Source organism: Thrips palmi, unplaced genomic scaffold, assembly GCF_012932325.1.
Source record: "Thrips palmi isolate BJ-2018 unplaced genomic scaffold, TpBJ-2018v1 HiC_scaffold_11, whole genome shotgun sequence".
Lineage (NCBI taxonomy): Eukaryota > Metazoa > Arthropoda > Insecta > Thysanoptera > Thripidae > Thrips > Thrips palmi.
This window is the reverse complement of record NW_023144622.1, coordinates 908,641-924,793: the sequence shown is the minus strand read 5'-3', so window position 1 is coordinate 924,793 and position 16,153 is coordinate 908,641. Positions and strand designations below refer to the sequence as shown.

The 16,153-nt window shown below is 60.4% G+C and overlaps 1 protein-coding gene across 1 annotated transcript in view; it reads right to left on the bottom strand.

Annotated features, from left to right (window-relative positions):
• The window catches only part of LOC117639664 (dipeptidase 1-like), a 106,902-nt gene extending 97,182 nt beyond the window's left edge, over positions 1-9,720 (bottom strand). Inside the window, exons 1-2 of the mRNA XM_034375537.1 lie at positions 9,355-9,720; positions 8,992-9,234 (exon numbers count right to left, since the gene is read on the bottom strand). Coding sequence (XP_034231428.1) covers positions 8,992-9,234; positions 9,355-9,720 — 609 coding nt within the window. The remainder of the gene's footprint in view (positions 1-8,991; positions 9,235-9,354) is intronic.
• Between the last annotated feature and the right edge of the window lie 6,433 nt (positions 9,721-16,153).

Below are 16,153 nucleotides of genomic sequence, written 5' to 3'. Positions count from 1 at the left end.
CAATTTCGCCTCCCTGTTCCTGACGGCGCCTCGGCAGCGTCGGCAGCGTCGGCGCCGCTCGGGGCAGACACGCCACTAGAAGGGGCGGCCTCAGCGGAGCGCGGCGGAGGCATCGAGGCCAAGCCGTCAATTAACACATAGATGGAGTCGGCCTCCAAATAAAATAAATATGATAATTCCGGAGAGGGCAATCGATCAAATGCAAATTAAAAACCTTTCCCGCCCTTCAAAACAAAAAAAAAATAGAGAGAGAGAGAAAGAAGAATAGCTGTGGGTTTTTTCCAGCATATTTTTTTTTCTTTAGTTAGAGAGTAAGAAACGTAAAATATTTACATTTGCATTTTGCAGGGGCAAGCGGGCGGAAAAAAAAGGAGTGAGAGAATCAGGCCAGACTCGCGCCACCCCAGTCGGGTCGGGCATCTCTGTACTTTCGCACCGTCCGGGCTCGGAAATAAGAAGTGGGCCGGGAATGTGGGTTCGTCCGAAAGACTGAAAGACGCGCTGCTCGCGGATTAGAGTCGCCAAGTGCCTCCTCTCTCTCTCTCTCTCTCTCTCTCTCTCTCTCTCTCTCTCTCTCTCTCTCTTTCTCTCTCTCGCAACGCGGCCGCCATAACCAGCCCCGCCTCACGTCCCACAAAGTCACACAGATTAGCACAGTTATAAACTTTGGCGCCACTAATAAATCTGCCTTGTAATATCCCCCCCCCCTTCCCCCTTCTTGGTCGAAGCCCGACCGCGGCTCGTGCTCCTCGCCTTCCTGATCGCGAGCTCGCTGGCGTGTGGCCTCTGGATTGATACTGGGCGCGCTGTGCGAGCTCGACGAGGCCAATTTTGAGCAGCTGGGAGGTATACGAAGCGTTGCACAGAGGGCCAGATGACCGGCAGATGGCCAGAATTCAAGGCGCGTTTTGAGCTCCAGAGTCGCTAAATGGGACCCGAACCGAACGTGTGACCTCACCGATGGATTCCTGTACGCATGTAGTAGAATTCGAACCCTATGACGAGAATTCGATCAATCGGACAGTGACTGCGGAGGTAGCTTGTCTTACTATGCGGTCCCCTTGAATAGAAAACCATGCCATTTTGTTTCTAGTGCCGTGGTGCGTCGAGGCGCGCTGACTGCCGCAGCCTTCTCCTTCACGCTCGGCGGCGCGACGCGGGAAGCGCCTGCAGCGTAGGCAAGCCGAGGCACTCGCAGACACGCTCGCAGACACGCCTGTGCGGCGGGCCGGCCTACGCTGCAGGCGTTTTCGCGCCGCTTGCTCCCTTGCCGCCACGCCACACACACACACACACACACACACACACACACAGAGAGACACGCACGCACGCACACACGCACACACACGAGAGAGAGAGAGAGAGAGAGAGAGAGAGAGAGAGAGAGAGAGAGAGAGAGAGAGAGAGAGAGAGAGAGCCGCGACACACTCCTCCTTTCCCTTCTGAGGCAGCTCGCCACGCCACGCCACGCCCAGGCTTTTGTCCAAGTTTGGCCGATCGTTTAATACCGGAGGGCCTGGCTGGGCCTGGCTGGGCCTGGCTGGGCCTCCAGGGCCATAGGCCTGCCGCGTGGGTTTACGGCGTAGTGCCTATAGCCGCGGCCGGCCGGCTGGGCTGGCGTCGCACGGATCGAATTAATGGACAGGTGCCGGCAGAGCGAGCGAAGCTGCAGACTGATTCCGAGAGTCGTTTTCGTCGCTCTGCCTCTCTCGCACCTGCACGGGACGCCCCATGAGTGCGAGAGAGAGACAGAGCGACGAAGACGACTCTCGGAATCAGTCTGCCGGCAAAGCTGGCAACGGTCAGGTTTACGTCCGCGGAAATGACGTGACAGCGGCGAACATAGAATAACTCCCCCCCCCCTCCTTTTTCCTGTACCACCCCCTCCCCTCGTTCCTTTTTGACGCTTCGTTGCGCTCGGCACAATACACACAAGCCGTCCTGAAGAAATTAGGTAGAAAACAAGACGGGGGAGGTTGGAGGGGGAAAGGGGGGGGGCTGTGAAGTGAATTAACACGCCGTCGGCCACTACAACTTGTGCCATTTCGCCGCGTCCATTCATTCCTCGCCGGCTGACGTGTAGGGTAGGCGAGGTGTGTGTGTGTGTGGTGTGTTGGTGGGCGGGTGTGTGCGTGTGTGTGTGCGCGCGTGTGTGTGGGCAACGTTTACTCGGTGGTGTGTGTGGCACGCGCGTCGGTTGCGTCGCTGTTGTTGTGGTCCGACAGACATGCCGCGGCCTCCGCCCTGTACTGCTGTTGACTGACCGCGCGAGGGGCAGAACTCCGATGAGCGATACAAACGCTTATTATTTTATTTTTATCATTTTTTTCTCTCTTTCTCTCTCTTCGTTTCGACGCGGCGCCGGGCTGTCGTCTCCCACGTGACACGCGTGCGATACTGCGCGTGACCAGATTGTCATTTTTTTTTCGCCGGGCCAAAGTAAATAAAGGGCGGCAGCTGTATTGTGCTCTGCACCAGTGTATCAGCGCGGAGGAAGGGAAGGGCGGACACCACACACCGCACGCAGGCCGTCGCGATGAAACGCCAACAAGACAGCCAAACCAAAATTCAAATTTTAAGTGCCCATTTAAGTGACCCGTACACACTCCTCTCTCCCAAAGCTGGCGAAGGGCATCGCGTGTATTGCTAATTAATCTTGAGAATGCAAGCGTCCGAAGGAAATGTTGCGTTATCAACAAAGCGATTCATCGTGTAAACAAAAAGGAAACAACGCACGGTGGGCCAGAAGATCGGTGGAGGGGAGGTGGCCAAAATGGAACTCGAAGCGAACGTTTGACCCCCCCCCCCCCCAATTCATTGGTGCAGCCACATGTCCGGTTCGAGTCCCATTTAGCGGCTCTGGAGCTCAAAACGGGTCTAGAGTTTCGGCCGCCTCCACCGGTCTTCTGGCCCACTGCGGAACGCCCCCCCCCCTTTTCCCCAGGCGCCGGGCAGGCCTTCTACGTCGTTAGCTCCATCCGAAACAGATTGAATCTCGCGCGCAAAAACTTTGTACAAATGCCGCGCGGCCCAATTAAGTTGCCGCGAGGGACTCGTCCGCGTTGAGGGAAATCGCGCGTCGTTGGCCCGACCGGAATAATGGATCTGCAGACTGATTCCGAGAGTCGTTTTCGTCGCTCCGTCTCTCTCGCACTCACCGGGCGTCCCGTGCAGGTGCGAGAGAGACAGAGCGACGAAAACGACTCTCGGAATCAGTCTGCTGGAATCCGCAGAAACAACTGCTCCCCCCTCCAGGCGCCATCCAGCACTCCGCCTTTCGCCACCGTATTGCCGCCAAAACTTTGGCCAACAGTTTTGTTATTGTGGTCCGCTGGAGAGGCGACGCGCCGCCCGCCGGAGTCTGGAGGCCGATGTAATAACGCCAATGACCGGCACGCCTCCAGACGGCCAGCCTCTGTCGTGTTTTGTGGCCGCGTCGCACAGTGGGCCGGATGACCGGTGGAGGCGGCCGAAATTCTAGACGCGTTTTGAGCTCCAGAGTCGCTAAACAGGACTCGAACTGAGTGTGTGACCCGAATGGATTCCTCATTCGGAGAGCAATCCATTGCTGGTTTCACAGGCTCGGTTGGAGTCCTGTGTAGCGACTCTGAAGCTCAAACGCGTCTAAAATTTTGGCCTGCACCGGACTTCCGGCCCCAGCCCACTGGGCGTCATGTTCGCCACTGCAAAACGTGGCTCCGTTTTCGTTTTTGTCACTGAAACAAAAGTGTTGTTTTTGTTGATTTTTTTTTTGTGTTTTCCCGCGCGTCAAGTGCGAGAGGCGGGAAATCAAATCGACATCCAATCGGCGGCGTTATTCTGTTTCCTCGGTGAGGCCTGCGGTGTGGCGGTGCGGCGCTGCGGTGCCCTGCGGTGTGCTGCCCGCGCCGATTACGACGCTAACCGCGAATCGCCGAATCGGGGAATCGGAGCCGAGGCTGCACAGTGGGCTTGAAGACCAGTGGAGGCGGACAAAACTCTAGACGCGTTTTGAGCTACAGAGTCGCTAAATGGGACTCGAATCGAACGTGTGACCCCACCAATGGATTGCTCTCCGAACGAGGAATCCATTGGTGGGGTCACACGTTCGGTTCGATGCCTGTTTAGCGACTCTGGAGCTCAAAACGCGTCTAGAGTTTTGGCCGCCTCCACCGGTCTTCTGGCCCACTGTGGGCTGCCAGGCCCGGCCAGGCCCGACCAGACCGCCCCGCCGACAGCCAGTGCCAACCTGTCGCGTCCAATGGCCGTCGAGCGAGCCGTCGAGTGTCGGGTCAGTCTCGGGGCGGCGCGCTGTACACTGGTAAAACTAAAGCGTAGTTGTAGGCCTCATTCAAGCCTTGAACGGATCTTTTGGTTGCGCTAGCAAATTGTTAGTTGATCCAGGAAGCGGAAGAAGGGGATAAGTCGAGTTGAATCCGTGCACTTTTGCAAGGCCTAAACCTTGCAGGTGGGAGAACAGGTGGGGAATGTCATCTAAAAATAGATGCAAGAGGATGGGACTTGTCTCACCACACTTATTTTTGGACCGAATTTTCGCTCGTGTTTACTTGATAGACTGATAAGAGGTCACTGAATCAACTCGACTTAACCCCTTCTTCCGCTTCGTGGATCAGTTTTACCAACAAAAATTTCGTAACTCAACCGAAGTTTTCGTAACTCCAACAATTTTTTTCGGTTATCACGGAGTGAACGCACTTTTTGGTTGGGTCAACGAATTCCTTTTTTCCGTTTGGATCCGCCACTGAGTGGTAAGCTCATGGATGGAGGATGGGGCCCTTGGCGGTTCGCCCCGACTCGAGGCAAAGGCAGGCATAGGGCGACCGCCGCGCCTCGCAAAACAAAACCCGGCCCGCCCGGCCCGACCCGGCACGCTCCCCCGAGACCGCGGAGAGCCCTTCGCGTCGGCAAAACACGACGACGGCGACCTGGCCGCCGTTCTTCCGTGCTGTTCAGAGGAGCTCTTCTGTCTCCCTCGCACCCTAATGGAGAGCCCCATGAGTGCAACAGAGACAGATGTTCGGCTCTCACGAATCGCTCGGCAGCTCGCCGCTGCAGTGCAAACCGCCGGCAAAAAGGCCGCGGTCGCCGCAGAATTTTCCGCCAAGTTTGAACCGCAGCGGAGAATCCTCGCTGGGGAACAAGAACACCGGTCGAGGACGACGATGTCGCGGAAGGAGGCGGGGAGGAAGAGGAGGTTGAACGCCGTGTGGCCGCCCGCAAGGTAGGCAACAAGTCCAACTCTGTCGCTGTCTTAGGCAAGGCAACTTTCGCGACGTCACCCCCCCCCCCTTCTGAACCCGCCCCTGGACAGTGGCAAAGCAAGCGCAGCAAGGCGAGTCTAGGGACGGTTTGCTTTTTGCTGCGCCTTCCTCGCTTTGGCCGGCAGGGAATCTGAGCGACTCTGGAAGACGCGCGCTCGCGCGTGTCACAGTCACCGCAGGCCCAGCAGGGCCGGCAGCAGACTGATTCCGAGAGTCGTTTTCGTCGCTCTGTCTCTCTCGCATCCGTAAGGACGCACCGCGTGGGAGAGAGACGGAGCGGAGCGACCAAAGCGAACTCTCGGAATCAGTCTGCCGGGCGGGGCGGGCAGACCCAGCAGGGCCGGGCACAGCTGCCGCGCGCCGTTTACGGCGACAACACGTAGGCGACCTCCACAACCTCCACCTCCATGGAGTCCCTCCAGTCTGCCCGGCTGCCATCCCGTCCGCCGAGGGCGCCATCCAGGACGGGACGTGTCGCCGCCCACCGCACTGCAAGTTGACTATACACCGATAGGCATACCGACTGCACTGCAAACCTTACTGTCTACGGTACTAGGTCAGCGGTTCCCAACCTTTTTCGGTTCGCGACCCCAATTTGTGGCCAAAAATTTCCGCGACCCCACGCGACCCCTCCTTTAGCATGCCTTTGATACAAAGTGCGATAATCCGGCTTAGTTTGGAAGCAGTATTGTCTCAAAGTTGATCAAAACGGTCACAAATGTCTGTGAAAAATCGTGTTTTGGGCCGACTTTAAGCATCTACTGCGTCTGATCCGAGGCGGTATTTCGTCCTTCCTCAACGGGCAATTGGTCTTTAAACCTTTCTTTTGCATGCCTTTGTTACGGAGTGAGATTATCTGCCTTAGTTTGGGAGCAGTATTGCCGCAAAGTTGATCAAAACGGTCACAAATGTCTGAAAAATCGTTAAACGACGCATAAATTTGGGCACCAAATTAATCCTCACCTTTGCGACCTACCTCGCCTAAAATACGGTCCTGATCAAGACTCCATCACTCTCAGTGTTGTTTGTCCGCTGGATTTTTCGGCGGTGTGGCCGTGTCATCCAGCGCGTCCTCTCTCCCTCCCTCTCGACGAGACAAGAAATAATGGCAAACATAATAAAACCGGGGTCCATCCCTCTTGTCGGCGGCGAGGCGTGGTCTGCGGCGCGTAGTACCCGTATGCGCGCCGCGCCGCTATCCGACATGCGGGTCGGGCCGGGCCGGGTCGCGATGGAATAACAACTTGACCGATTCGGTCTATCAACAGGCAAAGTCGCGCTGAAAAGGCCCGGATTATTCTTGTCGGGGACACAAAACATGTGGCTGGGGACGCTCGGGGGTGGAGCAGGGCGGGCGGGGCGGGGCGGGGCGGGGCGGGGCGGGGCGGGGCGGGGCGGGGCGGGGCGGGGCGGGGCGCACAGCCATCAGGGAGCACTAGGGCGAGTGCCGCCGCCCCGTCCCCCCCATAAAGGCCGAGCGGCAGACTGATTCCGAGAGTCGCTTTCGTCGCTCTGTCTCTCTCGCGCCGATACGGGACGCCTCGTGAGTGCGAGAGAGACAGAGTGACGAAAACGACTCTCGGAATCAGTCTGCAGGACAGCGCGGCCGAATCGCCGCCCGGAGGGTAGGCAAAGAGCCTTTCTTTGCCGGGGTAAGTAGGCAGCTTGATGTGGGCCCGCTTCCCAAACCCAGCGAGCTATTTACTGCAATCACGGCGCTGCGTCCGCGACTTGCAGCGCCTCCAGCTCCCAGTGGGCCAGAAGACCCCCGCCGGCGGCCAAAACTCTAGACGCGTTTTGAGCTCCAGAGTCGCTAAACAGGACTTGAACCGATCGTGTGACCCCACCAATGGATACCTCGTTCGGTGAGCAATTCATTGGTGGGGTCACACGTTCGGTTCGAGTCCCATTTAGCGACTCTGGGGCTCAAAACGCGTCCGGGGATTTTGACCGCCTCCACCGGTCTTCTGGGCCCACTGTGCCGCCGTCACATTTATGATTCCACACGGTCGCGCCGGGAAACCCGCTTAAGACCCGCGAGGCGACGGCGAGCAGACGTTGCATATGAATCGTGGGATGCCTCATGATCTCTCTCACGTCGAGACGGTATTACAAACGCTCCGCGGATACGACGGTCGCGCGCAATAAAAAATAAAAATAAATATATAAATGAGTGAAAAATGCAGGGGGCCTCACGCTCCCCTTATAACGTGTACGTCCAGCGGGAAAAAGCAACGGCACTGTCCAGCACACTGGCGAACACGAGACATAAAGCGCAAGGGCCGGACACGCCGACACGGCCGGACAGCCCCAAAAGGTACAAAAGGGGAGCGGGCTGAGATGCGGTTGCGGTGTATAGTGTGCCAGCGTGCGCATAGCGGCGTGCAGCAGAGCAATGGACACATTTTTGCCCCCCACCCCCCTTTCCCCTTTTTTTGGGCTTCTCCCTTTTGTCACTCGACATTTTTTATGACGCCCTGTTGTAATGGTCGCTGTCCTGTTTGCCGATTTGGCTCTGTCGGGTGCAGCGTGCAGCGGAGCAACACCGAAATTCGCGAATGCGTTCTCGAATGCAAGTCACTGTGCTCATTGTGGTCCTTAGCAGTGTAGGCACCCACCATCATCCACTGCAGACTGACTCTTAGATTCGTTCTCGTCGCTCCGTCTCCGTCGCACGCGCATAGGTGCGAGAGAGACAGAGCGACGAGAACGACTCTCGGAATCAGTCTGATGGTTCCTCATCGTCACCATGAGGAACCAGGATGGCTGAGGGGCACGGACAACGGAACCTACTCCACTATTTTGAATTTGTGGAATCATTATTTCCTCGTGGAGTGGCGACATCTTGCGGCAGGCCTCACCCACACGGCTAACGATGCGACGCTGCACCATGCCATCACTCTGTCTCTTTCCCGCTCGCACCCCTGCGAGCCCACCCTCATGAGTGCGAGGGAGACAACGACAGTCTGCTTTCTGCCCCTGCAGACTGATTCCAAGAGTCGTTTTCGTCGCTACGTCTCTCTCGCACCTATACGGAACGTGAGTGCGAGAGACAGAGCGACGAGAACGACTCTCGCAATCAGTGTGCAGGTCGTGGAGGCAGTGGACCGATCATAATGAGGAGGGCGTCGCACCGAGGCCGAGGGTGCGCGGCGTCGCGTGGCGTGTCCGCGTCCCGTAGCGTCCCAGTGCCTCGGTACTGTACTGTTCCAGGGCTCCATGGTTCCGGGACTTGGACGCACACCAACAGCGCGCCGCGTCGCCTCTTGGATTCTCGTTAGCGAAACTTGCGCCAGTTTGATAGTTTTCACGTCGACTAATGACGTGCGACGCAATGGTAGGGCGCCGCCAGTTAGCCCCACCCGTGGTCGAGAGCGTAAAAGCGTCGACTCACAACCCTGACGACCAGCGTTCGACTCTCAGTATTTCCTGAAGTTTGAAACTGGGCGTTGCAGAGTGGGCCAGAAGACCGGTGGAGCGGCCAAAATTCTAGACCCGTTTTGAGCTCAAGAGTCGCTAACCAGGACTCGAACCGAACGTGTGACCCCACCAATGGATTGCTCTCCGAACATGGAATCCATTGGTGGGGGTCACACGTTCGGTTCGAGTCCCATTTAGCGACTCTGGAGCTCAAAACGCGTCGAGAATTTCGGCCGCTCCACCGGTCCTCTGGCCCACTGTGCGTTGTCTGAAACGAATAGACGCAACGTCAAGCAGCTGGGGCACTCACCGTCCTGAAGGTGGTGGGGGCGAGCGGCTGCGGCTGCGCGGCCGAGGCGTCCCTGTCGCGGCCCTCGCGGCCCTCGCGGTGGTCGCAGGGGCAGCGGCACTGGTAGGGGCACGACGGGCGAGCCAGCGTCAGCCCGCCGCGCTTGGGCCTGGCGTCAAGCCTGGCGGCGTGGGGGTGCGCGTCGTCGTGCACGTCCGAGTCCTCGCCGTCGGCCATCTCCAGGTTCTCCCACAGCCCGGCGGCCTGCTGGCGGCCCGAGCATCCCGGCGCGCCGGGCGGCATGCCGTTGCCGGGCGACGTGGGGGGCTGCTTGCCGGGGACGCTGGCATGCCCCGCAGGGTGCGCGGCGCGGTCCCAGCTCACCACGTTCACCTCGGACGCGCAGTGGCGCGGGTAGCCGATGAGCCAGCAGCGGTCGCCGATGACGCCGTTGACGCCGGCGACGCCGTGCACGCCGTTGCCGACGAGGAGGTTGTCGGCGGAGCTCAGCACCTGGTCGTCCGGCAGCACGTGGTGGTGGTAGCCGCCGCCCATGTAGTGCGGCGACGCCCCCGCGCTGCGGTTGCGGTAGTGGTGGTAGCCGTCGAGGTGCGCGATGGGGGCCACGGGCTGCCAGAGCGTGCCGAACTCGTCGCCCGGGTACCAGGCCACGTCCGCCATCTCCTTGGGGAAGGTGCGGTGCCCGAAGCGCGAGGCGTGCGGCAGGGCGTCCCTGGCGTCCATGACCATGCCGTCGACGCTCACGTTGCCGTCGCTCACGCTGGGCCGGCACTGCTTCCGCGGGCCGCCCGGCCCGGCCGGCCCGCCGCGCCAGGGGTGCCCCAGCGTGGCCGCGCCGTCCACCAAGGCGTCGCCGTTCACGCCGCGGCGCTGCGACCGCCGACGCCCGGCCGGCGCCCCGGGCAGCCCCGGCAGCTCGGCCAGGGTGGCGTCGTCCAGCGAGTCCACGATGGCCTTGACGACGTCCTGCTGCGACGACGCTCGCATGGAGCCGGCGTGCGGCCCCGGCGACGCCCCGGACGGCCGGCGTCGCGACGCCTGGCTGCGCGTCACTGGGCGCCGGCCCGTCATCGCGTCGGGGGACTCCAGGCGCACCATGGTGGGGGCCAGGCCCTGCACCTGGCCGACGTCGCGCCGCATGCACCTATGGGCAAAGAAAGTCGCTGTCACTACACTGTGGTTCCCTTCCACTCTCAGGCTAATCGGGACCGCGCCGCAGTGCGGCCTGCACACGCATCCCCGCGAGGAAGGAGGAGGAGGAGGAGGAGGTCATCTCCTTCCCCTGCTGCGGCCGACCGGGCCGCCCCAATCTGCCTCGGCCCTTTCCTCGCAATCACGTCCCGGGGCCGGAAACTTGTAGGTGCAGTCGCCTCGCTCGCCTCGCTCGCCGCGCCACGGGGACGGCACCACGGCCCGGCAGTGCCCCGGACGGGGTGAGGGCGGCCGGGGCGGCCGGGGCGGCCGGGGCCCGCAAACGTGGGTCGGGTTCGCTCGTTACAGGGCCAGTGCACTGCCATGCCAGTGCAGGGAGCCAATCCGAGCGGCGAGCAGCGCGGCGGCTGCAAGCGTCACACCCAGCCCCTCTTGCAGACTGATTCCGAGAGTCGCCGCTCTGTCTCTCTCGCACTCATGGGGCGTCCGGTATGTGTGCGAGAGAGACAGCGCGACGGAAACGACTCTCGGAATCAGCCTGCTGTCTCCTGTCTCCGTCTCGCCCTCCAGTCTTCGGCCCTTTCCGGCCGAGGCACTGCAAGGGATAGGCGTCCCCGAGCCGAGCCGAGCCGAATCGGTGCGCGGCGCCCACGGACGGCACGGCGGCACACGGACCTGGGTGAGCCCGTCTTTTTGGACTTGCCGGAAAATTGAATTAGGGGCTGTGACAGGCGAGTTATTCCGATCACGTTGGCCCCGAGTCGCGTGGGCCGGGCGGGGCGGGGCGGGGCGGGGCGGGGCGGGGCGGGGCGGGGCGGGGCCGTATGCTGGGCCAGGAAGGGGCAGACCGGGGTCGAAAGCCACCGCCGCCGCGACGACCGTCACGAGCACCGCCACCACACCGTGCCGTGCAGCGCTGCAGCATCGCGCAGCACAGTGGGCCAGAAGACCGGTGGAGGCGGCCAAAATACCGGACGCGTTTTGAGCTCCAGAGTCGCTAAACGGGACTCGAACCGAACGTGTGACCCTATCAATGAATTGCTCGTAGAACGAGGATTCCATTGGTGGGGTCACACGATCGGTACGGGTCCTGTTTAGCGACTCTGCAGCTCAACACGCGTCTAGAGTCTTGGCCACCTCCACCGGTCTTCTGGCCCACTGTGCGCCGCGCAGCTTGCAGCATCGCGCAGGCCGCGATGCACTGCCCGGTGGACGCGCCGAGCGCAGTGTGCCTACTGGAAGGCTATTTTTATGAAAAGTCACCCCCTTAAAAATGAAAGGCGCTTCAATAACTGAATTGAGCGTCCATTAGCGGAGAAGCCGCGCCGAGTGGAGTGCGGCTGGCCTCAAAGCGTGGAAGTCTGCGAGGAGAGGGTTGGAAGGGGTGGGGTGGGTTGGAACGAGTAGGAGCGGGTAGTTGGGGCGAAGGAACTTGCAGGAGGAGGGGCCTTCGTCTTCACCTGGCTGCTGCACGTTGGCGGGGCCAGGCGGGGCCAGGCGGGGCGGGGGCACACAGTCGTTGACTGCGCTCCACAATTTTCCGGTCGCCTGGTCCCGACTGGGCTGGACTGGCCTGGGACGCTGGCTGGCCGTCCCTGCAGTCTGGTTCCGAAGAGTAGCTCGCCCTGCTCTGTCTCTCTCTCTCGCTCTCATGGGGCGTCCTGTGTGAGTGGGAGCGAGACGGCGACGAAAACGACTCTCGGAATCAGTCTGCAGCAGCCAGCACCGCCAGACGCAATCGGGTGTGGAGCATGGAGGCCTCCATGGAGGCCCCCGGGGCCAAGCCCGGGGCAGTGGCGGCGGCGTCCCCGACTCCGCCCGACTCCCTGACGGCCGTGTGTCCTACGTGACGGTGTTGCAAGGACCACCTCTCCCGCCTCGCTCTGTCTCTCTCGCACCCGCAGGGGACGCCCTGAGAGTGCGAGAGAGACAGAGCGACGAAGTTCGGAATGAGCCTGCTGGACTAATACACTTGCAGGGCGCGCCCCTCGGCCTTCAGACCCACGACGCGCGTATGCCTGGCGTATGCCTGGCCTATGCCATCCCCACAACGCAACAGTTGCACAAAAAGAGAAAAAGAAAAGGGCCGGTGAGAGGATTTGAACCGGGAATCGTCATCGATCTTGCCACTGGCGGGCACAGTGTCCACTGGAATGCTAAAACCAAGTCACGAGGACGTCCCGTCCGGCCGGAGTTTGGACGCCAGTCTCGACGCCAGTGGCTGCCCCGTGGCGCCACTGCAAAACTTGGAGCCGCTTTTCAGCGAGGAAGTTGCTGCCTCGTCATGGCTTAAGCCGTCGCTGCTCCGTTAGTCCGTTAGTCCGCTACGCCCCCGCCGGGACAGCAGACTGAGAGTCGTTTTCGTCGCTCTGTCTCTCTCGCACCCATACGGGGCGCCCCACTAGTGCGAGAGAGACAGAGGCAGGGCGCCGCAAACGGACCGAAACGGAGGCTTACGAGTGCGTGAAGTACGTCACGGAGGACAGCCAATACCTTCCGAGCCATTGAAAGGGGTAGGGAGGCGGGGCCGAGTGGGAGTACCTCGCATGGCCTGCCCGGTCTGCCGCACTGTAGACGTGAGCAGGCTGAGAAGGTCCTCTTCCGGAGACCAGCCCCCGGGTTCGACTCCCGCCGCTGCAGGCTGATTCCGTAAAGTGCTTGGTCTCTCTCGCACTCGCGGGGCGTCGCGCGTGGGGGTGCGGGAGAGAGACGGAGCTGGCTGGACCTCGCACAGTGGGCCAGAAGACTCTAGACGCGTTTTGAGCTCCAGAGTCTCTAAATGGGACTCGAACCGAGCGTGTGACTCCACCAATGGATTCCTCGTTCGGAGAGCAATCCATTGGTGGGGTCACACGTTCGGTTCGAGTCCCATGTAGCGACTCTGGAGCTCAAAACGTGTGTAGCGTTTTGGCCGCCTCCACCGGTCTTCTGGCCCACTGTGCCTCGCTCCCTCCGCCACCCCTCGTCGCGGAACGCGAAAGGCCACCGCGTCATCGCAGACGTGACCGGACGACGGCCACGCCTCGACACATCGCGTTCTGCCACGAGCCCGCTCCGCCCCGCCCCGCCCCGCCCCGCGCCGCCCGACCCCACCCCGCCCCACGGATCTCGCACACTTGGTATTCTCTGCCGGACCACGGCGGTGGAAAGTGCTGGCAAATACGACCATGACACGTCGACACGTCGGCGGGGAAGGATGCGAAAACAGAAAGGAAACGACGCGAAGCGCCCTTCCGCCGCCCTCCCATGCTTCCGCTGAGTGGCCGCGACGCGCCGCGACGCCACGCCATTGGCGGCAAGGAATGCCAATTTCAATATCGGGCCGGACGCTCGCCGCTCGCCCCGCCAGCAGACTGATTCCGAGAGTCGCTTTCGTCGCTCTGTGCCTCCCGCACTCATGGGGCGTCCCTTCCAGGTGCGAGAGAGACAGCGCGACGAAAAGGACTCGCGGAATCAGTCTGCAGTCCCGCCGAGGCCGGGGCACCACTAGGCACCACTAGCAGACGACAACCCCTCGAGCCAATTGGAACGTGATCAGAGCCTCCCCGAGTGCTTCGTCGCTCCGTCTCTCTCGCACCTGCGAGGCTAGCCCAGACTGGCCGTGTGTGGGAGTGGTGTGGGTGGGCCGTGCCACCGCCGCCTGCTGCCGCCTGCGGCTTCCAGTGGACACAACAATGTGTCTGCCGAGCGCGCAGCGCGCGCCGAAAAAAAGGCGGGAAAAATAAAACACGGACACGGTGGCGGGGGGCGGGGAAGGGCCGCCGGAAGGGACGGAGCAAACATAAATGATGAAGCCACTCACCTACACACACACACACACTCGCCACACACACACACACACACACTCGCCACACACACACACACACACACACACACACACACGCACGCCACACACACAGTGTATCAAAGCACGAACACGAGCACAAACAATAACCGACAGAATGTGTAACGCCGCAAAATATGCTCCAGAGTACTGCATGAGGCGTGTATCCATGCTCCCGCCAGACTGGCGCACACATCCTCGCCATTTTCACCCATTTCTCCTGAGAGTTTACCTTGCCTCCCCCCCCCCTTTTCCCCCTTTTTTTCTTCGTCTCAGTCGCGGACCTGGCTAGCTCGTCATCAGATCTTAAAAGAAAACCGAGGGAACATTATTGGAGTGTTCCGGTGAGAGGAATTGGCAAGCAAAGTCAAACACCGAGGCGCGCGGGAGAACGCCGGCGGCCGGGCCACGCGGCGCCACGCCACCCGCAGACTGATTCCGAGAGTCGCTTTGGTCGCTGCCTCCCTCGCACTCATGGGGCGTCCCGTATAGGTGCGAGAGAGACAGAGCGATGAAAACGACTCTCGGAATCAGCCTGCTGGCGGTTTCTTTTCTCTTTCCCTCGTCCGCCACCTGCCTGCTCCCTCCTCCCCTTGCAGTCCGCGAGTAGCAGCGAGTGGGCGGGCGGGACCCCTATTTTTTCACTCCCTCTTTCCATACCGCCCATACGAGAACACGAGGAGGAAGCGAAGGGAAAGCAGAACGGCTAAGACGAACACGGTCGGCCGAGTGATGCCGAAGTGTCCTTTCGTCTCTCTGTCTCTCTCGCACCGCCGCGGGAGCACTGCCATGAGAGTGACAGATGTGACAGAGGCAGCCGGCGCAGCTCCAGCAGCCCAGCCTGATTCCGAGAGTCGCTTTCGTCGCTCTGTCTCTCTCGCACCTATACGGGACGCCCCATGAGTGCGAGACGCACAGAGCGGCGAAAACGGCTCAAATCAGTCTGCAGGTTTGGTAAGGGAAGAGCAATTTCCTGCCATCCCGGTGGCCTATCCTAGTGAGCCTATCCTATCCGCACGGTGCCCAAGGGAGGCAGTCGCCCCTGCAGCCTCTACCCGCTCCATGCCTGCAGGACTGCAGCCGCGCGCTTCACACACAGAGCGACGAAACGTCTTAGACGGTCAAGTCAACAACACACCAGGACACGATGACTTGCCTGCTGGGGGTGACGACGGCGAGGCGAAGGCGAACCGGCGGCCAATCGGAGAGCCTCTGGCGCCTCTGGCCGTTTGCTTCCGCAACAGCCTCCTTGGCTGCGCTAGCTGCGCTCTGGACTCGGGTTGACGCTTCACGCTTCACGCTTCACGTCGCCGCGGCACGGCATCTCGCTGGCTTGCCCCGCTTCAGACACGCTTCGCCTGGCCACTTGCACCGCTTTATCTTGTCCACTTGTTAACCGGCTCGCGCGAGTTGCGACACGTGGCACGGGCGAGGCTTGCGCGCGCGGTTCGCTCTCGCTGCACGGGACGACCCTCTCCCGAACGCGGCAGGGAGCCGACTACGACCAACCCCCGCCGCTCGCTGCGCGAAGGGGCGGGAGAGGGAAGGGGGTGCGCCGCCTAGCGCCGACACCGGAGGGTGGGGGCTTTGGCAGGGGCGGGTACCTGGAGAGCGGAGTGACAGGGACCGGCGAAGGGTAGGCAGGGTGGTCTTGCTACCGGCGATTCGTCAGCTTACTCTACCATTTACCATCTCAATTTCACCGATAAAACTTAGCCCTCACTTTATTCTTTTACTTGGCTGTTGGGATTGGCGGGGAGTTCGGTACCGAATCGAATCGAAATCTTGTCTGATTCGATTCGATGTTAACTTTGCTCAGTTCAATCGCGAATTTTTCGACGGACAGATAAGGGGAAATTCCATAAAATGAGAGAAGCGTTCGAATCGGCATCGAATCGCTCATTAAATTTCCTTTTAAATTCGATTAGAAAAATAAATCATGGTTCGAATTGGATTCGATTTGAAACGACCTGATACTTGTAAGCCCAACTCAAATCCAAATGTGATTTCGTCTTAATTTATTCAAAATCTTTTAACGCCAAGCTATTTTTGAATTATTTTTTGAAAGAAGTACATAGAACCTTTATCCGAGACAGTATCACAGTACTACGGTTTTAAGTGTTTTACGATTTGTATTTGGCGCTTAAACAGTGGTGGCGCCTGGCGCCTGGCGGACAAATGGTGAAC